Source organism: Lissotriton vulgaris, chromosome 2_1 (assembly GCF_964263255.1).
Source record: "Lissotriton vulgaris chromosome 2_1, aLisVul1.2, whole genome shotgun sequence".
Taxonomy (NCBI): Eukaryota; Metazoa; Chordata; class Amphibia; order Caudata; family Salamandridae; genus Lissotriton; species Lissotriton vulgaris.
This window is the reverse complement of record NC_141687.1, coordinates 1,143,665,251-1,143,693,235: the sequence shown is the minus strand read 5'-3', so window position 1 is coordinate 1,143,693,235 and position 27,985 is coordinate 1,143,665,251. Positions and strand designations below refer to the sequence as shown.

Here is a 27,985-nt window from a genome sequence, read left to right as displayed (position 1 = left end):
CGCACCCAGCTTCCCTTCAATTACGTGCCTGGAACCGGAGTACAATGAGTACAAGGACTTTGTTATCCTCAGGATTGTGAGGATATTTTGTCCAGGGCAAGAGCTGAGTCTACTACAAAAACATATAGACTGAAATGGAAGTGTGTTTGTTCTTGGTGCCGTAGCAATGATATTCACTCTTACACAGAAAAAATCCTGCCTTCTCTTATCTCTGGTTTCAATAAGGGTGCACCTCACAGCTATCTCTCGATATAGAATGACGTCTTACGCCTCTTCTCTCTGTTCTGCCCGCATCATCAAACCGTTCATGAAAGGCCTTTTCAGAACTTTTCCTCCTATTTTGCCACCTCCATCAGAATGGCGTTTTAATGTGGTCCTTTCGCAATATATGAAACTACCTTTAGAGCTGATCCACAAGATGGAGCTCACATTTCACTCATGGAAGGTAGCTTTGCTGTTTGCACTTACATTGGGCAGAAGAGTGAGTGAAATGCAGGCCTTCACCATTAAAGAACCTTACTTGCGTTTCACAGAGGATTAAGTAATGTTACGGACAAATCCTAAATTTATTCCATAGGTACCACCCCAGTTTCACCTTAATGAACCTATAATTCTGCGCACCTTTTTTACGCATCCCTCCTCTCCAGCTGAGAAATCTCTCCACTCTTTAGATGTAAAAAGTCGCCTTCTGTTTTATTTGCAAAGGACAAAGCATCTGCGCAGAACGGATAAACTCCTAGTATCTTATGGACCTGTTAAACTAGGATCTGCTGTTACAAAAAGCACTATGGATAGCTGCCAATATCCAATTGTGCCATTCAAAGGCTGGTAAACCGCTTACAACCAAGGCGCATTCCACAGGAGCAGTGTCTTCTTTGTCTGCTTTTTTTGCTGGTGTCCCGCTGGACAAGATTTACCGTGCCACTACCTGGAAGAAGGCTCATATCTTCACTCTGTACTATTGCCTGGACATGGCAACTTATAGCGAGGCAGCAATTGGACAGGCAGTTCTGCGTCATTTATTTCAATAAGGTAAGCCTCTGCTTTAGAGGTATTCTTTCTTATCTTATACATAGACATTTAAATATGCTTATATATGTTTATATGATTGATATGTTACTATCTCATTAAGGTTTTTATATTGGCACATATGTTATAACCCACCATCCTCTAAGGTACAAAGGTTTATATAACAGTACTATTAAACATACATGTTTTCAAAACTGCTAGCTACTCTGAATCAAGCATGTGAATCTATGAAAGATCCAATACTGGAGAAGAAAATGAGTTACCTCTACCCACGGTTCTCCAGTATTGGTATCTTTCATAAATTCACTTGTGACCTACTCTCCTCCCCGGAGAGGCTTCCTTTATTCTCTAAGGTTTATAATTGCACACTTGTGCTGGAAAATCTGAGGAACCTGGCCTCTCTTGGGATTATTCTAGAGGGTGCCGTCGCCTGATTGGCTTTTGGTTAGATTTTGTTCTTTTTTACAAAAGAAGGTAGATGGGCTATTGCATTGCATGGTAGCATATGGTAATTTTTTCTACTGCTTTTATATGTATACCGTGGCACACCCACTACGACGACTGGGATGATTCAAGCATGTGAATCTGTGAAACATACCAATACTGGAAAACCGTAGTTACAGGTAAGTAACTCATTTTCATACTGTGAACAAACTACCCCTCAACATCAGACAGTTGTCCGACCTGTTAACTTTCAGAAGAGCGCTGAAGACCGGGCTCTTTACTCACTAAAGCTCATTACCCTCACACCCTAGTTCAACCGTGTTAGCGCCAGGACACCTCCGAGTAACAGTGCGCTCTAGAAATGTTAAAAATAAATAAATAAATGATTCACAGCTGTTACAGATACTGCTTCAGAATAGGATGTCAAGTTAGCCAGTTGCCTGTATTTGAAACTATATATTCACTCAGATGCCCCGTTCCTAAGTTCTTGGTGTACATACCTCACAAAGGCAATTTGAAACCTGTTACAACATTTAATCTACGCAGACATTTAAACCTATGCTGGCATTTAAACTTTTTCTATTTCCTTTGCGGGGAAAAACATTCTTTTTGGTAGTGTGCTTCTAATGAAGGATTGTAGTTGCAGTTTTGTTCATGATTTTGAATGCTGTGAAACTGTTTTGCAAGTAAGTGCTACGTGCCAAATGAGCCAATATTTTTTCTGGTGGTAAACAAAGGTCATCTGTGTATTATGGGAAAAGATGGAAGTACGGATGATTCTTTTTTGTACGTCCCCTATGCTGGCTGTGCACAAGGGCAAATTTTTCACCTGCTTAATGCTATTGAACGCCTCACTGTTAAATTTGCTATTTCTCACTTCCTGTATTGATGAATCGATGTTAAAAATGTCTGATGCCATCGCTTTGGCATTGTTGATGCTCTTGTCACAGGTTGAACACTGATTTCAAATTCTCCACACTGTGAAAGATCTTTTCAGGTCGGAAGATGTTATCTTATGGTTTTTTGAAGTCCAGCTGATTTTAATGGATATAGGGCAGTTTACATTCCTAGATTAAGTAAAGTCAGTAAGCAAAAGAGTTGGTTCTTTTTAATGCCGCAATATCCTTACTCTAATACAGTCAAAAGACACCTTTAGAAAACCGTTGGTCTGACTGTGTATTGGTTCAGTCTTGCCCAAGACTGTTCAGGGTAGGTGGTGCAGAAAGAAGGCCCATGTCCATGCTAGAGTTTTAGGATAACTTGTAATCAGAACGGATCCTAATTTAGATTCTTTATATGTACAAGTGTCTTGTGTGCTAACCTAATGATCTAGATTATATTGAGTCCAACGGGAAAAACTTTCAATGGGCCTAGCTGTTAACCAGCAATATAAATGTTTTAACTGTTGCCTCTTTGCTTCACTTATTAGTTTTGTTTGAATTTTAACGTGCACAAAGCATAGTCACTTTGATTTAAATTGTTGGTAGGTGTCGCTCCCTGATTTTTTTTTTTTTTTTTGTTACTCCAATCCATGACACTTTAAATGACAAGATATGTGCATGGCTCAGAATTTACTTTGAGTTGTTGTGCGGGAACATGGGGTACATAACTTTTAAATAAACAGGCATGCTTTTTTTTTTTTTAGTATTTTAATTCTTTGGGAAAACAGTTTCATTTTCCTGCAACGTGCATCAATTTTATATTATTTTTATTTCCTTAGGACAAAGCATGCATTCTTTATGGCTGCAAAGCTGTTTTTGCAAAGAAAATGGACCCCTGAGTACTAATGTGAAGTTCACCTAGACAGGGAAATACATTTTGAAAATAATCAAGGGCAACTTCAAAATAATGAAAATATCAGAACATGTCAAATAAAAATAGTGACACTAGTATTTAGAAAAGTTAAAAACTATTTATTCAAGGTTCATAATTCTATTTTAAATATAAAAACATGATATAGTCCTACAGCGACCATGATTTGTACAACATCCTGAATACAAACATCCATCACACATTCAGACTATCTAATACTCATATCAATATATAATCTGTTTGATAATACAATTCATGGATAAGCTAATGGCGATACAGCAAAACATCTAATTGAACACTTGATTATTAGGGTGGTTTCCAGGTTATCTCTACGCGCGTTTCTGCAGAACACTGCCTTCCTCAGGATCCTTTGGATTTCCTCACTAGCGTTACCACGTGTGGTGGGGTCGGAGGTGTTCTGTGCAACTTGGAATTCCCGAGGACGTATTTTTGTCCGGTCCATGGTGTCTCCGACTTCTCTCTTCATTAGCCACTCTAGGAAGACACTACCTAGGTGACGCACTGCCAGGACCTAAGCTTAACGGCATTGATTCATTTATGGTTGCCTTTTAAACACATTGAATTACTTGATCGAGTACCCCGTACATCCGCTCTTGAACCGACATTGTGTGATATTTTCTCAGCCAATCGTCATTTCGGATTGACTTTGTTGTAACTTCAGCATCTGAATCCAGCATTTGCTTTGGAAAGTAAATCATCATTCAGTGCACTATATTATGTGGATCGTCTTGCGGCCATATCAGTATCAACAATAGATTTGACCTCTTCTAGCACCCAGCACACGTTGCAAGACCTAGTGGATTGGCAGCTCGTCCACCCTGCCAGGTTCATCATTTGCCAGTCTGAAGGTTTAGATGTTCTAGAGAAGATCTACCTCTTCTCTGTAGGTATACTAAGTTTGCAATACAAATCCTCTTTTGAAAGAAGTACATACATTACCTGTGGCTTGCTGGCTCCATCTCATTTTGAGGCATCTATCATCTGATGCAATATTGGGTTTGAGTCTGGAATCTTTCCCATTATTCATCCAACATTCTCATCTGTTGAAATACTTACCATTTTGAGCACAGCATTCGGTGGTGGAACTCCTGAGGAAGGCAGTGTTCTGCCGAAACGCGCATAGAGATAACCTAGAAACCACCCTAATAGTCATGTGTTCAATTAGATGTTTTGCTATATCGACATTGGCTTATCCATGAATTGTATTAATATGAAGCAGATTATATATATTGATATGAGTATTCGATTGTAGTGTGAATGTGTGATGGATGTTTGTAGTCAGGATGTTGTACAAATCACGGTCTCTGTAGGACTATATCATGTTTTTATATTTAAAATAGAATTATGAACCTTAAATAAATAGTTTTGTACTTTTCTAAATACTAGTGTCACTATTTTTATTTGACATGTTCAGATATTTTTATTATTTCGAAGTTGCCCAAGATTATTTACAATATGTAAAGCTGTTTTTCACTACTTATTTATTTCATAATGTGGATCAGTCCTCTTCGCTCCATATGTGTCCGCACTCCCCACCCTAAATAGTATGTTTGAGAGCATAAGCATTGCTTCGACCTATTCTCAGACTGTGACGGAATAATCTAATTTTGTTTCAGCCAAATTTCTAAGCAGTTGTTAAAAACCAAACTGAAATAATATACATTGGAGAAAAAAATGCATTTAAGTATAAGTATTGCTCCTAAAAATAGGTTGGTGTTTTGTTATTGCATGGCTTTTAGTTTTCTTTGAAGGTGTTTGTTTCTAATGCATGGAATTGTTTACATATTTATAATCATAATGTGTATTCTATAGTGGGAATGGAAATTGAGTATAGTATGCTGATACTTTAGCTAGGGCTTCATGTCTATTGAAGTTTATTTTTACTGACAGGTATGTTTTCAGCAGGTTTAGCACCCGCCGCATTTGTTCCCAATCCTTACATCATCAGTGCTGCTCCTCCAGGGACGGATCCGTATGCAGCTGGACTTGCCGCCGCAGCAACGTTGGGTAAGGTGCCGGGGACAGCAGCTTATCTGTTGCTTCAGGACTTTTTGCTACGTGCCTTATTTAATAGTGCTGCATGAGTCACTATCCTCACTGGAAAGCTCCTTTCTACGGAAGTGAAGGGGACTTAAAGCTCTGTTGTGCCTTGATGGGAAAGTTGGTACACAGCCAGCGTAACGCTATTTTCTCTTGTTCTCACTTTGTACTTGGTGAAAGAGCATGAACCTTGAGTAAAATGGAGATAGTACAGCCTCTTGCAGTATTACTTCCTTAATAAATTTGGTCACCTATTTATTAGCTTGGGACCCACACCATATTTACATTTCCATTAAATCTGTTTCAAGCCATGGCCTGTTAGACGCATGCAAGCAATCCAAATTGAAAGGATATTTCATTTTCATTAGGTCTCTGTTCTATAGCAGGCTGTTGGTAGGCGAAGAGCTTCATACCTGTAAGGTACTATTTCAGAGATTTTTTTGATAAAATATTTTTTGGAGCAGTCTGTGCTAAAAAAATCTTTTTTTACAGTGTTGAACGTCTTAAGGAGGTGAAAACTGAATTTCAATTTAATATGGCTTGATCTTTATCCTTTACTGCTTCCGTTATTCTCTATGGTGAACACAAACTTCCAGAAATGTCGGAGACCATTTCTTATATATAATGCCGGCTTCGACATTCCATGCATAGATTTGTTCTTCAAGTGCTCCGCTGTCTGTGCCTAACTGTGCCACTTTGTTCACAAGAGGTTGTGTTGCAAAGTAGGTAGCTGGAATGTGACTCATCCATACACTTGTCCCACCTACTGCATATAACAGATAGATGGGCCAGCACAGACTCCTCAGTAACAGCTCCAAACTAAAGTTGCCCTCCTCACTGTTTACTCCCACTGTCCATTATAGAGCAGACTCCTCCAAAGGATAATCATCAGAGCAAGATAAATCCATGGAAAACACTATCATTCATTATTGACTTAGAGGAAGGGCACTATCACCATCTGTTCGCTGTCAAGTGCATGAAGTAGATCAAGGCACTCCTAATCATAACTGACACTTCCCTGGTTAGATGGGGATGGGGGCAAATGGTTTTGCTACGAGCTAGAGGCACAAAGTCCCACAAATATTCTTTAACATATCAACCTCTCCAATCTTTTCTTTGTGCAAGAATAACCATAGTACAACTATGCATTATGTGGGCAAGCGGGGAGAACCAGATCCAGACTATCTCTCAAAGCACAAGCCATTTTCAAATGACTCCTAGCCAGAAACCTGAAAATCACTGCAGTTCACCTCCCAGGTGTTCAGATTGCAGAAGAAAACCATGAGTGGGCGAGACACCTGAAAGTGTTTTGTCATTTTTGAAGATGTATGCACAGCTAGAACCGTTCATAGATGCAGAAAATGGCGAAGGCCACAAATGCATCCCCAGGTATCAACTACTGGGAAACTTGGGAATGTCTTTTTGGTCAGACAAATGTCTATATGCATTTCTGCCGCTACCACTGATTTAATCAGTAATTCTCTAAGTTGTCCTATTGCGTAAAGAGAATGGTCCATATAGTACCACAGTTATCTCTCCCGTATTTGTTCACTTACCCATAGCTATTGCAAACATACATGAAGCTTCCGTGCCGACCTGTTCTCATCCACATATTCTGCACCCCATCTTACTGTCTTTGGAATGTAGAACTTCCTTGCTATTGTGAAGTTGTGTTTGAAGCATGTGAGCTGTAGATCACATGCTGTGCATAGCTCGCCATCTAGTGTTGGTTCCAGATATTTGCACTTTGTTTTTCTTCAAAGAAGTCTTTCTAGTCCCGAGGTAGGGGACTCCTCCTTTCGATGATAGTGCGCATGGGCATCGACTCCATTGTTAGATTTTTTTCCACCGTATCGTATTTACTTGCAATAAACAAACTTTCGATCAGAAAGCTCGTGGAAGACCGTTGGGCCTACCTACGTCGGGCCAACCTGCAGTCGATGGAACAATCTCCTTTAAATTCTGCCCTTGGTGTCACGCGAAATACCCGTGCACCGACTCACACGAAGTGTCATCTGTGCTTGTCCCCTGAAAGCCGAGAACAGGACTGTGACTTGTGCCAGGCTTTCCTCTCGAAGAAGACACTTCACTACTCTTGGGCTCGATGTCGCGACATGCAGATCCAGCTTACAAGCTCCATTCCGGACATCTTCAGACACCAATCGGACGAAGAGGCCGGTGAGGCCACAGGAACAGAGGAGGAGCAGGAGCTGATCGCCATCACAGAGCTCGACTCCGACCAAGAGGATGACATCCCACATGGACAACGTGCCGCAAATACAGCTCCCCCCTCATGCCAAGACCCAACTCCACAAAAGAAGGCAGCTCCGGTCAAACCTGTGCCCTCGGGCTCCGGTCGGCTCTGAGACCGGGTCGAAGCACAAGTCCGGCACCGAGCCCCACCATTCAGATGTGCCGAAATCACCAAAAAGACAGTTTTGATGCTCCAATCCAAAAACCAGATCTGAAACAAAAAATGCTGTATATATATCCTCACACTGGACATATCACCACTAAAGTGACTTTAAAATGGCCTGATACAGAGGAAGAATACCACATTCCTTTAAAGAAGAGAACGGTTGGAACTAACACTTCCCCTCCTCCTCTTCCTTCATCTCCTTCACCTCAGTTTCAGCCTATTTCACCTGAGCATTCACCACCACAAAACCTGACAACCAGGATGATGGGGATGACAATCGGGTTGGAGAGGATACTCCACCAATGCAAGACCCATGGGATGATTACAATACCAATTGGCCCACGGGCAATGATCCGGATTTATTTCCTAACAAACCCTCTCCACCAGATGACAGTGTAAGCTACATTGAGTTACTGGGTAGTGCTGCCAACTACAATGGGGTGCAGCTGCATAAGGAGTCCTCAGAAGAGGATTTCCTCATTGAAACCCTCAGTACCACGCAGAGGTCATCACATACACTACCTATTCTCAAAGAAATGATCAGGCATGTAGATGACACTTTAAACGACCCGGTCAGAGCTCATATTCTTACCCCTAGAGTAGACATAAAATACAACCAGCACCATCGAACCCAGTATATATAAAAGGTCAGTTGCAGCTAGACTCCCTGGTTGGGTCCAATATAAGAAAAAGGGTCAACTTCCAGACAACAGGAGATGCTCCACCCCCGGATAAAGAATCCAAACTTATTGATGCTTCTGGGAAAAGGGTGGCTCTAAAATAAACCTCCTCGGAGACCATCTCCACCCATAAGGGCAATAACAAACCCTCCCCATCTAGCGTTTACTTCAGAGGGGGCTACTGAGGTAGTAACGGCAAAGGCAGGGGTTCAAACACACACACCTCCCCTCCAATACAAAGCAGAGACTTGCCTCCACTTCCCCCCGACTACCTAACACCTGTCGGGGAAGACTCTCACATTTCCTACCAATCTGGCAGTCAATAATAAAACAATTGGGTACTACAAATTGTCCGTTCTGCTTACTGCCTGGAGTTCAACACTCCAAACATTCCACCAAAATCAGACTTTCACCAGATCACCTACACCTCCTCAAACAAGAGGTTCAGTCTCTTCTTCTAAAAGGATCTATAGAACCCGTACCACTGCAACATCACGGGTCGGGCATGTTCTATCAGACCAATATTAGATCTCCGACAACTAAATCTTACGTTCAGTCAGATCATTTCCACATGGTGACACTGTAACACGTATTACCTGTGCTGCAAAAAGGCGACTTCCTGTCTACTTTAGATCTAAAAGACTCCTATTTCATATTCCAATACACACCGCTCATCTCAAATTTCTCAGGTTCGTGGTAGCGGGTCAACACTTCCAGTTCAAGGTACTCCCATTCAGAGTCACCACTGTCCCCCAGTCTTCACAAAGTGTCTAGCGGTAGTAGCTGCTCATCTGAGAAGACAAAGCATCCAGGTCTTCCCATACTTGGACGACTGGCTCATCAAAACCAGCACGTACCAGCAATGCCTTAAGCACACTTTCAGAATAATCCAGTTACTACATCAATTAGGGTTCACAATGAACACGACAAAATCACATCTCCAGCCAGCCAATACTCAGGACTACCTAGGATCCACGCTAAATACTCAAAAAGCCCTAGCGGTTCCCAGCCCATCCAGAATTCGAAATATTCAGGCTTTAGTTCTCCGCTTTCAATCCAATCATTGGATTCCAGCTCTGGTTTATATGCAATTACTGGGAATGATGGCATCTTTTATCATAATCATCCCCCATGCCAGACTGCACCTGCGTCCACTTCCAGTATGCGTAGCCATTCAGTGGAGCCAGTCACAGGGTCTATTGACTGATCTAGTTTTGGTAAGCGGCTGTACTCCTCGCTATCTGCAGTGGTGAAACACACATTTGTCAAAAGGATGGCCTTTCATAGACCCGGTTACACAGATAGTACTGACAGCAGACGCATCCCTCACTGGCTGGGGAGCTCATCTTCAACAACCCACAGTGCAATACCTGTGGAGTCAAAGTCAAAAGTTGCTTCACATCAATCATCCAGAGCTGCTTGCAATATTTCTAGCTCTCAAGGTGTTTCAGACTCGCCTGGAACGCAAAGCTGTTTTGGTTCGTACAGAAAACATGACAGCTATGTATTACATAGAAAAACAGGGACACACACACACTCCCAACTGTCACACGTAGCCTAAGACATCTGGAGGTGGGCCATTCACCACAAACTTGATCTCCTAGCGGAACACCAACCAGGAGTGAACAACCATATTGCAGATCTCCTCTGCAGACAGAGACAGCAAATACGCAAATGGGAACTCCACCCTCAGGTTCTCCTCCCATACTTTCAAAGTTAGGTAGTCCCTGTTCGCCACACTGCAAAATGCTGAAGCTTCGCCTCCAGGTATCTGCTCCCGCAATCCAAGGACTATGGATGAACTGGTCAGGGATATTTGCTTATCCGCCTCTCCCACTCATTCCATTAGTGGTTCAGAAGTTCAGGCAAACAACTCTCACACTAATACTAGTAGCTCCCACATGGGCACGTCAGCCATGGTTCACAACCCTGATGGAGCTATCTCTAGTCCCGCATCAGAAGCTACATTTAACCTCCAGTCTCCTCACACAGAGCCATGGAGAACTTGGACACCCAGATCCCAAGCAACTGAACCTAGCGATCTGCCTCCTGAAGTCTTAGAATTTGGTTGCTTAAACCTTCCAACAGAATGTATGAATGTCATTAGGGAGGCTAGAAGACCTACTACAAGGGCCTGCGACACAGCTAAATGGAAGAGATTTGTTATTTACTGTGGTAAAAATCATATCAACCCTCTTGATGCTGCCATACAGAACATCATATGCTATCTTTTACACTTGCAACAGTCAGCATTGGCTTATACCTCTATCATACTACACCTTGTGGCAATTGCTGCAGATATACCAAATAGACAACATTTGTCATTATTTAGACTACCTGTGATCAAAGCTTTCAGGGAAGGACTAAAAAGAGTCATACCACCAAAACTTCCATTAGCTCCACTGTGGAATCTTAATATAGTCCTTACACAGTTAATGGGCCCACCTTTTAAGCCCATGCACAAATGTGAAGTACAGTTCCTCTGTTGGAAAACAGCTTTCCTCATTGCAATCACATCATTAAGGAGAGTGAGTGAATTACAGGCATTAACCATACAAGAACCATTTTTCCAACTATACAAAGACAAAGTTGTTCTTCGTACAAATCCTAAATTTTTATGTAAGGTCATATCTGCATTTCACATAAATCAGCCGGTAGAATTACCCGTGTTCTTTCCTCAGCCGGATTCAGTTGCAGAAAGAGCTCTACACACCTTAGATGTTAGAAGAGCACTCTTGTACTACACTGAAAGGACAAAATCTTTTCGTAAAACCAAGCAACTCTTTGTTGTTCTTCGTACTAATCCTACATTTTTATGTAAGGTCATATCTGCATTTCACATAAATCAGTCAGAAGAATTACCGTTATTCTTTCCTCAACCTGATTCTGTTGCAGAAAGAGCCCTACACACCTTAGATGTTAGAAGAGCACTCTTGTACTACACTGAAAGGACAAAATCTTTTCGTAAAACGAAAACTCTTTATTGCTTTTGCGCCACCACATATGGGCAATCCTATCTCCAAATCCGGTATTGCAAGATGGATTGTTAAGTGCATTCAAACCTGCTATGCGAAAGCAAAGTGAACTCTAACTGTACCCCCTAGGACACATTCCACTCGTAAGCTAGGGGCCACTATGGCTTTTTTGGAAACATTCCTATTATTGACATTTGCAAAGCTGCAACATGGTCTACACTGCACATATTCACAAAACGTTATTGTATTGATTTGTCAGCAAGACAACAAGCCAATGTGTGTCAAGCAGTACTTAACCTCATAGATGCTAGTAAACATCCCTCCCCAGTGCTGCGCTGTCCATTGGAACTAGTGCTGAATGGACGTCCAATGGTCGTGCGCAGCACTGGGGAGGTAGTGCTGCCGTCGGCCAATGCACCGACGCAGCACTTAAGGGGTTAAGACACTATTTCAGACAGTTCCAACAGCTACAGGTTAGCCACCACTTTGGGAGGATACTGCTATGTAATATATGCACAGTATGTGATCTACAGCTTGCATGCCTTGAACCAATAATTTTACTTTCCCAGTAAGCAACTGTTCTTGGCATGTAGAGCTGTAGAATGACATGCGCCCACCCACCTCCCCAGATACCTGTCACTGCTGCAGTTCTCTATTTAATTTACATACATACGCAAGGACATCTCTATTCTTTACTACTTCTCCATTCTCACCCTCTGCAGCAAACAATCGAACAACGGAGCCGATTCCCATGAGCACTATCATCGAAATGAGGAGTCCCCTACCTCGAGACTGGAAAGACTTCTTCGAAGAAAAACAAAGTGCTAACATCCGGACCCAACACTAGATGTCGAGCTGTGCACAGCATGTGAATTTACAGCTCTACATGCCAAGAACATGCTTACTGGGTAAGTAACACTATCTTTCAGTTCTATAAGGACATGAAGGTGAATATTATGTTTTTTTTTTATTCCAAGTACTTCAGCGCACCCAAAGCTCAAGTATTAAAAGAAAACTCTATCCAACAATAACCAAGATTAGCCCAAATATCTGAAGGAGATTATTAGTTGTAGATTCCTTACCTTAGAATTCCCCCCAGGCGTCAGACTGGATCCGGAGATTTTTTTCTTAGCAGTACCCTTGCAGGTCGGTAGGTGAGGTCGATCGACTCTGCTTTCGGCGCGCGATCGCCGGGATGACGTTGGATATCTACTTAGACGCCTCCCCTGCGAGTTGGGTGAGGCCAGTGGTCTGGATCCCTCCCCAGACCTTTGCATGCTTTCTGCCACTACCGTGGCCACGGAGGAGGGAGCATACTACGGTGTGGTGTTGCATAGGGCGGCTGAGGTCATGAGCTTCCTACGGTAGCAGTAAGGACTAATCTCCTGACTAAGGTGCTTCAGCCGGCAGAAGCATCTTGGGAGCCCCTGCTGCCTTTCAGTAGGGCCATCACAGACCTCCTTCTGGGCTCTTGGTCCAAGCCCAGCACATGGGCTCCTGTGAATAGGATTATTGCCCGATGCCACCGCCTGGCCCCGGGCGACCCAATTTTCCTTTCCCAAAACCCACCCCTGAGAGCTTGGTATTCCAAGCCTCAAAATCCATAGGCACCTTCCCTTCTGCTCCCCCAGTTAGAGAATCCAAGAAGCTGGACCATCTTGAGGAGATTTCTTCTGCCAGCTTAGGACTGCGATCCGTGAACACCGTATGTCAATTTGGGCCATTACACCCATTCTGTATGGGATACAGTTGCACAAGTGCTGCGACAGTGTCCAGAGCGGGCCCGGGTCTCACACTCCTGTGCTGTCGCAGAGGGGAGATATGCAGCAAAGTTCCCCATCTGCTGTGGACTGGACACCGCCGACTCGCTGAGTGGAACGATTTCTACGTCAGTAGCCCTAAGGCTGAGACCCACAGGCTTTTCTAGGATGTCCAATCGACTCTTTTGGATATGTCTTTTGATGGCATTCGCCTGTTTGGCGAGAAGGCGGACAGTACGCTTGAGCGCTCAAGGATTCTAGAGCTACAGCAAGATCCTTTGGCCTCGCTGCCATCTCTTGTCCTGTGCAGTCTGCCATTCGCCCCTTTCATGGCTACAAAAGGGTGCCCCACCACGTTCCACCCAGGGCCACAAGCTGGCGCAAGCTACCCAGCCTCTGCGCGGCCGGGGACGTGGGACCCTCCGCCGTGGGTCTGGGTCCAGCGGGCAGGCCAGTCAACCAGTTCCCCCTCTGCAACAGCCTCTAAGACTTCTTAGCCCGACTTTTCAGGGCCACCAGTTGCCAGTGGGCGGCAGGATCTGCCATCACCTGCCCTGCTAGCACAACATCGCGTCGAACAGGTGGGTTTTGCAGATAGTCCGAAAGGCTACTCCCTCCCCTTCAAGACTACCCCTCCCTCCATGCCACCAACACTTGATCGCATGTCAGAGGATCGCTCAGCCCTTCTCTGTCTGGAAGTTAAGGCTCTCTTGGCCAAAGTAGCTATTGAGCGAGTCCCTGTCCCAGAAGTAGGTTGTGGTTGTTACTTCCAATACTTCCTGGTGCCCAAGAAAGGCCAAGGCCTACATCCTATCTTGGATCTCAGGGACGACAACCGCTTCCTCCGAAAGGAGCAGTTCAGAATGTTGACATTAGCTTAGGTCCTGTTTGCCCTCGACCATGGAGACCAGAAGGTAGCTTTGGACTTTTAGGACGCTTACTTCCACATTCCTGTACTGCCAGCCCACAGGTGTTACCTACAGTTAACGGTAGGCCACACGCACTTTCGGTACACCGTTCTCCATTTTGGCCAACCCAGTTCCCCTTGGGTGTTCAGTGAAAGTGATGGTGGTGGTCGCAGCTCATCTGCGCAGATCACGGGTTCCAGTCTTCCCCTATCTCGATGACTGGCTGTTGAAGGTGGGCTCGCCCCAAGCTGTCGTCACCTACCTTCAGACTACTGCAGAACTCCTGCTTTGGCTGGGGTTTACTATCAACGTGCCAAAGTCACACCTGATTCCCACGAAGAAGCACCTTTTCATCAGAGCAGTTCTGGATACAGCGCGGTTTCGTGCTTATCCTCCTGAGAAGTGAGTCTGGGATATTCGGGCTATGATACCAATGTTTCAGCCTCTATCCCGGGTTTCGATGACATTGACCTTAAGGCTGCTGGGCCTCATAGCCTCCTGCATCCTGCTGGTGGACCATGCCAGGTGGCATATACAAGCTCTGCAGTGTGACCTAAAGTTCCAGTGGGCTCTGGGGAATCTTTCCTATGTTGTCCAGATCTTGGAGGGCACTGCACACCAATTGCAGTGGTGGCTAACGAACCAGGATTGTGTCAACGGCAGATCCCTCTCCATTCCCCAACCAGACTTAACAGTAGGGACAGATGCGTCTCTTCTGGGATTGGGCGACTACATGGGAGAGGCGGAGATCAGAGGCCTCTGGTCTCTGGCGGAGTCCGGGCTCCACCTCAACCTTCTGGAGCTCCAGGCGATTCGTCTTGCACTGAAAGCATTCCTTCCTTCTGTCAAAGGAAGAGTAGTGCAGGTGTTCAGGGACAAGACCACCGCCACGTGGTACTGAAACAGGGAGGGGTGGGGTCGTGGACCCTCTGTCAAGAGGCTCTTCGCTTCTGGACATGGCTGGAAGATCGGGCATGTCCCTGGTGGTTCAACACCTGGCAGGTTCCTTGAACGCCAGGGCGGACAAACTCAGCCACCGGTACATGATGGATCACAAAAGGCGTCTTCACTCGGGGGTGGTGCAAGGTCTCATTCAGCTGTGAGGAGAGCCTTTGTGCGTTCTCGGTGGCGAACAGATCTAACCAGGTCAGCAGTTCTGCGCTTTGGACTTTCCAAGGTGGCACTCGCTCAGCGACGCTTTTTGACATGAGTGGAATTGCGGCTGTCTATACACCTTTCCGCCTATACCACTTCTGTCCATAGTGCTGAAGATGATCAAGAGTGACCAAACCCACGTCATTCTTGTGGCTCGAGATTGGGCACAAAGAGTCTGGTATCCCGAGCTCTTGAACATTGCCATCGATCCTCCAATCAGACTGTCTCTTCTGGAGAATGTTCTGTCGCAGGAACAGGCGACGGTCCTCCACCCAAACCTGTCCAGTCTCCACCTTCTTGCGTGGACATTGAGTGGTGACAGTTGACAGTTTTTGACCTTCCTCCCAAAGTCTGGAATGTTATCTTGGCAGCCAGGCATCCCTCCACTAAAATGGTATATACCTTGTAGATGAAACAAATTTGTGGCATGGTGCACAGCAAAGTCTGTGAAGCCTTTTTTCTGCCCCTCTTTCTGAGGTTCTTCTCTTCATCCTTTTTTTAGCCCAGCAGGGCTCGGCTCTGGGCACTCTTATAGGCTATCTTTCGGCCTTTCTTCGCCTTCCTGATAAGCCTTTGCTTTTCAAGTCCCCTTTGTAAATAGATTTCTTAAGGACATTACTCGCCTCTTTCCTCCTATTTCTTTCGTAATTCCCCAGTTGGACTTGAATCTGGTCTTAACTTACCTTATGTGTGCTCCTTTCGACCCACTACTTAATTGTCCTCTCACTCTTGACCTTAAACACTGCTTTTCTGGTTGCCATCATCTCTGCTCGCAGGGTGAGTGAGCTTCAGGCCCTTTCTTCTAAGTCTCCTTTCCTTGCTGTTCATCCGGACAAGGTTGTCCTCCAAACTAGACCTTCTTTTCTTCCCAAAGTGGCTACCTCGTTCCACATAAGACAGACCATCACTTTGCCCACCTTCTTCCCGCATCCTTCCAAGGAGGAGTGACTCCACCGTCTGGATCCAAAACGTGCATTATAGTTTTATTCGGATCGCACAAAGCAATTCCGGGTGGACGATCAACTCTTTGTTGGCTATGTGGGCGCCAAGAAAGGTAAGTGCTGTGCAAAAACGGACCAACCCTTCGATGGGTCATCCTTTGCATTAAGATCTGCTACTCCTTGGCGAAAAAGAAACATACGGTAGGACTGCGTTCCCATTCCACCAGGGCGACGGCAGCCACTACTGCTTTGGGTTGTGGAGTCCCCCTCCGTGATATCTGCCAGACAGCCACGCGGACATCACTGCACACGTTCACTAAACATTATTGCCCAGTTTGGAGAGACGGCTTCTTTAGCCGTTCAGTTCTCCAGAACTTTCTGGTGTGAACTTAGTTCGCAGACCCAACTCCGGGGTTGGGGTTGGTATTGCTGGGGTATCTATTCTAAGATAAGAAATCGATATATAATAGTCTTTGTGGTGAACAAGTTACTTACCTTCAGTAACGATATATCTGTAAGAGTTATAGATTCCTTACCGCTCCACCCATCCTCTCCATTCTGCGAACTAACTTCTAGAGTAAGGGACTCCCTTTGATGGCCCTAGTTTTGTGCACCAGTGGTCAGTGTCTTGCTTGGCTCTCCGCTTCTGGCTTGGAATGTCATGTAAAGAACTGCAGCAGGGGCGTCATATAAGTAGCTACCGTGACGGCATCCCGGCGATCACTGCGCCAACGACTAACGCGGAGTTGACTGACGCCCCCTACCGATGCTCATGGGTACTGCTAACGAAAAATTCTCTGCCTGGGGGTAAATTTAAGGTAAAGAATCTATAGCTAAATATGTCTCTTACAGATATATGGTTACCGAAGGTAAGTAACTTGTTCTACATTTCCCATAAACCATGCAGTCTATAGCAACCACCTGTTTTGGGCACTGCTACTACTACAAGAAGGACCTTCCTTAATTCCATATTCTCCCTACTTCATGCATCCATAACCAACAGCCGCTGAATTGGAAAATCACTTCTGCTTGGCATCCAAAACCTAAGGAAGAGAACGTATATCTGAACCCAAGCTAATAGAACAATGACCGAAGTCAACCGCATGATAGTCAGTACTACGACAGTGTTAATAACTAAATACCATTATCAATTTAGGAAATATGAACATTTCAAAAGAGAATACGTATACCTTGCAATACGAAAAGGGAGAGGAGAGTACCCAATACAAATGTCGCGAGAGGAAGTAATCATTGCCTCCATGTCCTTAATGGAATTGAAACTTTCCTTCCTAATATCTTGGACAATTTATATTCTATATGGGGACTGGAGGTGAGGATTATGCTAGTTCAAAGTTTGATCACCACTAGAGGAGCCTCATTTCCCACCGGCATTGGACTGATGACCTGCTTGCCACATTGATATATTGCAGCATACCTTACCTCCTATTGCCCCTTTGGCTAAGTGTGCACTCAATCTTCAGTTAATCCCTGTCGCTGCCATAGTCCAACATTTGGCAGTTGTGATAGACCAAAATCCTCAAAGAGTTTACATAAGGCAGCCATTTGCAGCACACCTGCAGGACAGATATTTGCTGTTTTTGCTTAATATGGTTTCAAAAATGCAACCACACACCACTTGGGAGCATCTGGAAAAGCTGAATAGAATACTAATCTGATACTGGTCTTTGTTCTTTTTGCAATTGTAAAAGGGACACCGCCATGAGATAAAACCGTACCATACACATCCAGGGCCCTCACATTAGACTCCTTTACAAAACACTAGTCAAAGCAACTTTGACTGATAAATCCTTCCTTGAAGTAGTATTGTTCCAAGGCCAAGACTTGAGCAAATTAAGAACCAAGTTGCCATCCCAGTGGTACTCACACTTAGCCTTTTGTGGGATCGTTGGGAAGCAGGATTAGAAAATCTGAGGTAAGTCCTATCAGAGTCAGAAAGCAAAGTTCGGCTCTCCAAAAGGGCTCACCAACACCACCTTCTATTTTAATACATGGGCTGATGGTTGTGCAGTCATAGCAAACGGAGGGAACGTTTAGTTGCAGGTCCCATTCTAATCCAGGAGAAAGGCATGTTTTGCTAAAACCCCTGTACCCAGACTCCAATTGAAATACTTCTACATCTGACTGGTTATGCGGGAGGCAAACAGATCTTTATCAAAAGGACTCTGTCACAGTGTGATGATTCTGGCCCAGTTTCCAGTCCACTGGGATCCTCCAGAAACCTGGAATTCCAGTTTGATACTACATTGGACAAACCCAGAAGGTGCTCTGCAACTACTAATCTCTGCTTAGGCAAAAATGCCAGAAGTCCTTCGCCCGCTCAGTCAACATCAGTTATTTGGTCCCACTCAGTCGGTTGATCTAACTTACCACTGAGATGATGTGCATTCTCACCAGGAGATAGCATATTTGATTCTTCATAACTCTTCACTGCGGAGGGATCACACCAGGAGTTTGAAGCAGTTGCTGTGAAGGGACAACCCATACCTCTAATCATTGACTGTCTGTAGACACATCTCTACATCGTGCATCCTAACCAGGCATCCTGAATTACCTTTAAGTCCTCATGCATGTCTCATAAAGCGTTGCTTGATTCAGGACCAGCGTACCGTAAAAGTAAATCTGAAAGAGACACGTTAGTGATAGATTCCTTACCTTAGAATAATATCCCCAGGCGTCAGACTGGATCCAGAAAGTTTTGCGTAGCAGTACCCTTGCGCGTCGGTAGGCGTCGTCTGCGGCTCCGCGTCAGTCGTCGGCGTCGTGGGCGCTGTGATGACGTCGTCGGAGTACTTAGACGCCGCCTCCGCGTGCTGACGTCAGTTCTTCTTTTTTCCGCGCCAGCCAGTGCAGATCCGGAAAGAGCAGTTCCCTAGTCACTTTTTGACTAAACTTTTGTGATCTTTTGATCCATTTAGAAGTCTTTATGACTCCGACGGTGCCGTTAGGGATGCCCGGATTCAAGCATTGCGACGAGTGCGACCGTACCATGTCGGTCACGGATCCACACCGCCTGTGCCTGATGTGTTTGGGCGTCGACCATGACGACGAGTCCTGCTCCGACTGTCGGGCCCTTTCGAGGAAGGCAAGGCGGGAGCGGTCCCGCAGGCGACTCGAAATCCGCCAGTCGGCCCCGCACCGTGTGAGGTCCCGGTCCCAGTCCCACGGGAGGTCGAGGGACAGGTCGCGGGGACGGAGCCGTCACAGCTCCCGTAGTCGGCGCCACTCCTCCGGGTCCAAGTCGTCAGGTAAGAAGCATAAGAAGTCGAAGAGACATCATCGCTCTTCTGACTCCCGCCGACGCGGCCGGGGGTTTGGGTGACACCGCCCACGCGGCTCCTCGGGAGTCGCGGGTGCCGCGTTCGGCCCCATACTCCCCGGTCTCTGGGCTGAACGCGACGCCGGAGGAGATCGAGCTTTTCCTCATTGCCATGAGGTCCCTTTCTCCTCCGACGGGTTACGCGGCGCCTTCGGGCCCAGCGAACCCGTCTGGGGGCCCTAGTGGGTCGGGGGCTACGACCCCGACGCCGTCGGGTGCTTCAGCCTCGACGCCGCCGGCACCTTCGGGCCCGGCGCCGCAGGGCCCCACGATCCCGACACCGCCGGTGCCCTCGGGCCCGGCGCCGCAGGGTGCAGCGGCCCCGGCGTCATCGGCGCCTTCGGGCCCGGCGCCGCAGAGCGCCGCTGGACCCTCCTCGGCCGATGGATCGTCACCGGTGGACCTTACGACCCCCCCGGCGTCGGTCCGTGTGGTGTCCCCTCCGGCGTCGTCCTCGGGCGGCGCCGTCCCTGATGCCTCCTCCCAATCGGTTCCGACGTCGGGACGACGCCTATCGGCGCTGATCTTGACGCCGTTTGGAGATTTTAGTTTCTATGAACCGTCCTCATTCACTTACGACCCTGAATCTCAGGAGATGGGGGAAGAGGAGAATTGGGAGGGGTCTGAGGACCCTCTGACAAGGGAATGTCAGTCTAACATGGACTGGACAGGAGACCTTGGGGAGGCCAGTGGCCTGGACACCTCTCCAGACACTGGATTTGTCTCTCCTCCTACCGTGGCTTCGGAGGAGGGTGCTACTTATGGTGTGGTGTTTATGAGGGCTGCCAAGGCCTTGGGCCTTGAGCTCCCCGTCGCGGCCGTGAGGACTAACCTCCTCACTGAGGTCCTTAAGCCGCAGTCATGCTCCATGGAGCCTCTGCTGCCGTTTAATGAGGCCTTGACGGACGTTCTTTTGGGCACTTGGTCCAGGCCCGCTACAGGTTCGCCTGTAGATAGGAACGTGGCCAGACGCCACCGCCCGGCCCCGGGCGACCCATGTTTCCTGTCCACCCACCGCACCCCCGAGAGTCTGGTTATCCAGGCCTCGAACTCCCAGACCGCCTTCCCGACTGCCCCGCCGGACAGGGAGTCCAAGAGGTACGAGAACTATGGCAAGAAGATCTTCTCGTCCCTTAGCTTGGGACTGCGGTCTTCCAACACCGCATGCCTCTTGGGCCGTTACACCCACTCTCTGTGGGAAACGGTGGCGGAAGTGCTGCCAGAGTGTCCGTTAGAGGTACGGGCAAAACTCGGCCAAGCCCTGGTGGAGGGCCGGGATGCAGCAAAGTATTCAATCAGGTGCGGACTGGATACCACTGAATCGCTGGGCAGAGCGATGGCTACGAAGGTGGTGGTACGACACCACGCCTGGCTGAGATCCGCCAACTTTTCGGCAGCCGTCCAAAATACACTCATGGACATGCCGTTCGATGGCCGTCGCCTCTTTGGCGACAAGGCAGACCACGCGCTTGAGCACTTTAAGGACTCCAGGGCTACGGCCAAGTCCTTGGGCCTCTTGGCCCGCACCAGCAAATGGGTGCCTTTCGCTCCTTTCGTGGCCAAGGAAGGGGCGCCCCCACACGTTGCGCCAGCCACTCGCCGCAAACTGTCGTCCAGCGCGGCGGCGGTCGTGGAAACCGCCGTGGAGGCGGTCGGGGAAACAAGTGGATCCAGTCCACACCTTCCCCCGCAGCATCCGCCTCTAAACCCTCCTAGTCTGTGCTTTTCGGCCCATGTGACGCCAGTGGGAGGCAGGGTTCGCCATCACCACTCTCACTGGCGCACAGTCACTTCGGACAGGTGGGTGCTGCAGATCGTCCGAAGGGGCTACTCCCTCCCCTTCAAGACGACCCCTCAAGCCATGCCACCGCAACACCACCACGTATCGGGGGATCATTTGCAGCTCCTGCAGGAGGACATTTCGGCCCTCTTGGCCAAGGGGGCCATCAAGCGCGTTCCTGGGCCAGAAGTAGGACGTGGTTGCTACTCCCACTACTTCCTGGTACCCAAGAAGGGCAAAGGGGGCCTACGCCCTATCTTGGATCTGAGGAACGTCAACGGCTTCCTCCGAAAGGAGACGTTCAAAATGCTGACACTGGCTCAGGTCTTGGCTGCCCTAGACCCGGGAGACTGGATGGTAGCGTTGGACTTGCAGGACGCATATTTCCACATCCCCGTCCTGCCGGCCCACCGGCGTTACCTGCGGTTCATGGTAGGCCTCGAGCACTTTCAGTTTACCGTGCTCCCCTTCGGCCTTACCAGCGCCCCACGGGTGTTCACGAAGGTGATGGCGGTGGTCGCAGCTTATCTGCGCAGGTTAGGGGTCCCAGTCTTCCCCTACCTAGACGACTGGTTGTTGAAGGCGGGCTCGCCCCAGACGGTCGTCAGCCACCTCCAGACTACGGCGGATCTCCTGCACCAGCTGGGATATTCCATCAATGTGCCGAAGTCACACCTGTGTCCCTCTCAGAAGCTCCTTTTCATCGGAGCGGTTCTCGACTCGGCGCAGTTTCGGGTTTACCCGCCCGAACAGCGGGTTCGGGATATACAGGCTCTGATTCCGATCTTCGGGCCGTTATCCCGGGTTTCGGTCAGGTTGACACTGCGGCTTCTGGGGCTGATGGCCTCCTGCATCCTTCTGGTGCATCACGCACGGTGGCGGATGCGGGCTCTGCAGTGGGACCTGAAGTTTCAGTGGACCCAGCACCGGGGCAACCCGTCCGACCACGTCCTGATCTCGGAGGGCACTGTGAGACAGCTGCAGTGGTGGCTCACGGACCGTGATTGGGTCAACGGCAGATCCCTCTCTCTTCCCCAACCGGAGCACGTAGTTGTGACGGACGCGGAGATCAGAGGACTCTGGTCTCTGGCAGAGTCCCGGCTCCATATCAATCTGTTGGAGCTGCGGGCGATTCGTCTGGCACTGAAAGCATTCCTCCCGTCTGTCCAAGGGAGTGCAGTGCAGGTGTTCACGGACAACACCACCGCCATGTGGTACTGCAACAAACAGGGCGGAGTGGGGTCGTGGACCCTTTGCCAGGAGGCTCGGCGTCTCTGGCAATGGCTGGAACATCAGGGCGTGACTCTGGTGGTTCAACACCTGGCAGGTTCTCTGAACGCCAGGGCGGACGAACTCAGCCGTCGGTGCTCGATGGATCACGAATGGCATCTGAACTCGGACGTGGCGCAAGGCCTCTTTCTGCGATGGGGAGAGCCTTGGTTAGATCTATTCGCCACCGAAGAGAACGCGCAATGTCATCAGTTCAGCGCGTTGGAATTTCCAAGGCGGCACTCGCTCGGAGACGCTTTTCGTCGCGAGTGGAGCTGTGGTCTGTTGTACGCCTTTCCGCCTATACCTCTTCTGCCCAGAGTGCTGAAGAAGATCAAGCGCGACCGGGCACAAGTCATCCTTGTGGCTCCGGACGGGGCACGAAGGTACTGGTATCCCGAGCTACTCAGTATGTCAGTCGATCCCCCGGTTCGTCTGCCTCTTCAGGAGGACCTTCTGTCGCAGCAGCAGGGTACGGTCCTCCACCCGAACCTGTCCAGTCTCCACCTCCATGCCTGGAGATTGAGCGGCGACAGTTGAGGCCATTTGACTTGCCTCCTGAAGTTTGCAACATCATTCTGGCAGCCAGGCGTCCCTCCACAAAGACGGTATACGACTGCAGGTGGAACAGATTTGTGGCATGGTGCACAGCAAAGGCTGTGGATCCTCTCAATGCCCCTCTCTCGGAGGTTCTCCTCTTCCTTCTTTCTCTTGCCCAGCAGGGCTCTGCTCTGGGCACTGTCAAGGGCTATCTTTCGGCTCTTTCAGCCTTTCTGAGGCTTCCTGACCAACCTTCTTTGTTCAAGTCCCCTATCGTGAATCGATTCCTGAAGGGCATCACTCATACCTTTCCTCCTGTTCCCTTCGTGATGCCTCAGTGGGACTTGAACCTGGTTCTAACATTTCTGATGTGCGCTCCCTTTGAGCCACTTCACAACTGTCCTCTTTGCCTTCTTTCTTTGAAGACTGCCTTCCTGGTAGCCATCACCTCTGCCAGGAGAGTGAGTGAGCTCCAGGCTCTCTCTTGTAAGCCTCCTTTCCTTTCAGTCCATCCGGACAAGGTTGTTTTAAGGACTAGGCCCTCCTTCTTGACTAAGGTGGTCACGGCCTTCCACATTGGGCAATCCATCACATTGCCCACCTTCTTTCCACCTCCGCGCCCCTCGAGAGAGGAGGAGAGGCTCCACCGTCTGGACCCAAAACGTGCGCTCTCATTTTATCTGAATCGCACACAACAGTTCTGGGTGGATGATCATCTCTTTGTTGGGTACGCGGGCGCTAAGAAAGTGAAAGCGGTGCACAAATTGACCATCTCTCGATGGATTATCTTGTGCATCCAGGCGTGTTACTCCTTGGCTAAGAAGGAACCCCCTGTTGGGCTGAGGGCTCATTCCACTCGAGCCACGGCCACTACTACTGCCTTGGGCCGAGGTGTGCCCTTGCAGGACATTTGCCAGGCAGCTACGTGGGCCTCGCTGCACACGTTTGCGAGGCACTACTGCCTGGACAGTCAAGTCCGGAGGGATGGCTACTTCGGCCGTTCCGTTCTCCAGGACTTTCTGGTGTGAGTATTGGTTTGCAGACTCACCACCACGGGGATGGTATTGCTGGGGTATCTATTCTAAGGTAAGGAATCTATCACTAACGTGTCTCTTTCAGATGCACAAGTTACTACTTGTGTAACGATATATCTGTAAGAGACATTAGTTAGTAATAGATTCCTTACCGACCCACCCATCCTCCCCGTTCTGCGAAACGATATCTAGGGTTAAGGTCTCCCCCTTCAGGGCCCTAGTGTCGGTTTTTGTCATGGCTCTGCGCTTCTGGCGCGGAAAAGCTGTGGCTAAGAACTGACGTCAGCACGCGGAGGCGGCGTCTAAGTACTTCGACGTCATCAGGACGCCGACGACGGACGCGGAGCCGCAGACGACGCCTACCGACGCGCAAGGGTACTGCTACGCAAAACTTTCTGGATCCAGTCTGACGCCTGGCGATATTATTCTAAGGTAAGGAATCTATCACTAACTAATGTCTCTTACAGATATATCGTTACACAAGTAGTAACTTGTGCATTTAGATGCTACTCCGAAAAGATGTTTGTTTTCCGCTTTTTCTTTTTCTTTTTCTCTTTTAATTATTTTTCTTTTCATTTTTGAACCATATAAACAAGCATATCACATGAGATCGTCCACCATACCCTGCCCCCCAACGCATCACCCACCATACCCAGAGTTTCACAGAACATAACACTTGTCCTGTATAGAGTGACATGCCACCTATCTCTGCAATACACATCATTGTCCATATCCCCTCTCCCATGTGCCGGGACAACAAGGAGGACAGTTCTCTCCCTTTCATAGCCCCCGTCTAAACCATAGTATCGTCTCCATTTCCCCCACACTCTGATAAACCTCTTTGGGCAACCTCTAGCTTTATATGTGACCCTTTCGGCTGCCATGTAAATATCCATTCCTCTCCTCCATTCATCTATTCTCGGGGGGTTAGGAGGGCCCCAGGCCCGGGCCACATCCCTCTTAGCCACCACTAAAGCCATTGATGGGAAAATTAAGTGGGGGCGAGTCAGATCCATCTCATTTGTTATCCCCAATAGAACCAATTTAGGCACCACCGGTAGGGCCGTTTCGAGTATGTCGCCAGGCTCCCTCAGTATCGTGACCCAGTCTTTCTGTATGACCCGGCATTCCCAGATAGTATGATAAAAGTTTCCCTCTGCACTTCCACTGCACTCTGCACTTCCACATCGCAGACAATTAGGATCGCTGGCTCGTCCCATCTGGTGCAAGCGTTATCTGTCATAATAGACCCTATGGAGAATTTTAAATTGTATGAGTTCAAGCCGGGACTTTATCGCAACGTCCCTAGGGTGCATCAGGGCAGACTCCCAGTCAAGTGTGTCCATCTCCCCCAGGTTTGATTCCCACGTATCTTTCAATTTCACCAGTCTGTCCGGCATATTATTGATCAAAGTTTTATAAGTCAACAAAACTAGTTTAGTCGGGACTTGTTCCTGCAGCAGACGACCCTCAAGTGGAGCATACTCCGGCAACGGGCCTGAGAGCGCCTCCTCCGCCCGCCAGTCATGGCGTACTTGCGCATATTTCAGGTACTGTGTGTGGTGCAATCCATATTCCGCCCTCCGCGCCTGGAAGGACTTCAGAGCACCCATGTTTCTGTAGGTCACCGAAAACTGAAATACCAATGTCATCCCATCTTTTAAACCCTTTCAACTTATGTAGCTCCCTTAACCACGTACAGTGCCAAAGCGGGGTTTGTCTCAACGGTTTGTGTGCCCAGCCAATCCTCCTCATCCCCTTTCCCACAGCTCCAGTCACCCGCGTCGCGGAGTGTAGTCTTTCTTTTCCCCTGCCACCATATATGTAGTGCAGACATGTGCAATGCTCCATTTTTACCCTCTCCAATCTATATGTGGGGTGATCCGCTGGGGCATGAAGCCAGTCGTTTATCGGCGCCAGATGTTCCGCCAAGTAGTATGCCTCAATGTTAGGTAAGGAGAACCCCCCCCCATTGTATTGGTTCCTCTGTAGTGTGTCTAGGGCTATCCTAGGTTGTTTCCCCAGCCAAAGCAGCCCCCGGAACTCCTCATTCATCTCTTTAAAAACCTGTCAGGGGAGGGGGAAATACTCATTCTGTAATGCGTATAAAAACCTCGGTAGTGTTATCATCTTATACCTTAACGCCCGGCCTAGTATCGTGAGGGGCAGAGTCTTCCATCTGATCGAGTCTCAAGCGAAATTTGGGAGGACCCGTTGAATATTTCTCTGATACGAGACTGAGCGGTCCTTCGTCATATATATCCCCAGGTATGTAAATCCCTTGTCATTTACCCGGAGCGCAGCAGGTAGGGCAGGTCCCATGCTCTCACCCTTGGGGCTGTATAAGACCAACTTGTGGCAATTAATTGTATAGCCTGAACGTGAACCATACCAGCCCAACAGGGTGAATAGACGCGGTACCGAGACCTCTGGTTGGCTGATATATATGAGGATGTCGTCCACGTATAGCGAGATTTTTTCCTCTAGTTCATCACTCCTATCGATTCTAAACCATGTTATCCCTCTGTCTTGTCGTATTTCACACGCCACGATTTCTATGGTAAGGGCAAACAATAACGGTGACAGAGGGCACCCCTGTCGGGTCCCTCTCTGTATGGAGGAGTCCCTTGATAACACCCCATTGACCTTAACCCTCGCTCGTGGGTCAGTATAGAGAAGGTTGACCCACTTCCGAAACTTCGGGCCAAAGCCAAACTTTAGCAGCACTCCGTCTAAAAAGGGCCAGTGTACTGCGTCAAACACTTTTTCGGCGTCTAAAGATAGAAACAAATGCGACTCCCTACGATGGCACACTTCCATCAGCCAGTTATGGGTCCTCCTCAAATTGTGCCGAGTCGCTGTGTCCGGCAGGAAGCCCGTCTGATCTAAGTGTACCAGATCTGTTATCACCCTTCTCAGTCTCAACGCCAGAATCGTCGCCAGGAGTTTAACCTCCACATTCAGCAGTGATATGGGGCAATAAGACGCACACTCCTCTGGCGGCTTACCCTGTTTATAGATCGGTATAATTGTGACCATACGAAGATCCGGGGGTAACGTGCCCTCCTGCATCGCCCCTTGAACAAGGCCAGCAGGTGATTAGTGAGTAGGTCTGCCGTTTTTTTTTTATTCTGCGGGGAACCCGTTCGGACCAGGAGATTTCCCCGGGCGAAGTCTAGCTATGACCTCTCTAACCTCGGTGTTTGTTCTCTTCCTCCAGACTCACTTGAGCCTCTTCAGCTAAGATGGGGGTCTCAATACTATCCAGATACTGTCCTCTCTCCGCCGTTGAGCCTAGGTCCCTGGCCTCATAGAACTCCTCATAATAGGCTGCGAATGCCTGCGCCATCTGGGCATCCGTTCGCCTGGTATGGCCCTGAGCGTCTGGCACCTGTTCCACCCATCTCGTCTCCTGCTCTCTACGACTCAGCCATGCCAGAAGTTTCCCAGATTTATCCCCCACATCATTCAATCTGTGCAAGGTCGCCTGCACCTGCGTTTTGGCCTCGTTAGTTGTCAGAGCCTTGTATTGCTGCTGTGCATCCAGTAATTTTTTAAGTGACTGTGTCGCTCCATCTGCTACATGTCACTGCTCAAGCTCTAAGATCCGAGCCTCAAGGTCGCGTAGGTCTCCCTGCACTCTCCTCTTCTCTCCCGCTAGCCTATTCTGCACTTTATCTCGCTTGACTGTCTTAAAAGCTTCCCGTAACGTCACCCCTGACTGCACTGAGCCCATATTGTCCGCCAAGTACACCTTCACATCTGCCCTAAATCCCTGCAGCAAGTCCTTATTCTGAAGATCCCATGCCGCCAGTCGCCTGCTCCTACCCCTCGTCCCATG

At 48.1% G+C, this 27,985-nt stretch overlaps 1 protein-coding gene across 23 annotated transcripts in view; it reads left to right on the top strand.

Moving 5' to 3' along the window:
• The window catches only part of PUM1 (pumilio RNA binding family member 1), a 1,043,345-nt gene that overhangs the window by 555,208 nt on the left and 460,152 nt on the right, over window positions 1–27,985 (top strand). For 10 of the 23 annotated variants that reach the window (XM_086956828.1, XM_086956842.1, XM_086956845.1 and 7 more), the window contains one exon: window positions 5,212–5,313. In XM_086956828.1, coding sequence (XP_086812954.1) covers window positions 5,212–5,313 — 102 coding nt within the window. Of the gene's footprint in view, window positions 1–5,196; window positions 5,314–27,985 lie in introns of all 23 variants that reach the window. The other 13 variants (XM_086956835.1, XM_086956826.1, XM_086956844.1 and 10 more) reach the window with 2 other exon arrangements.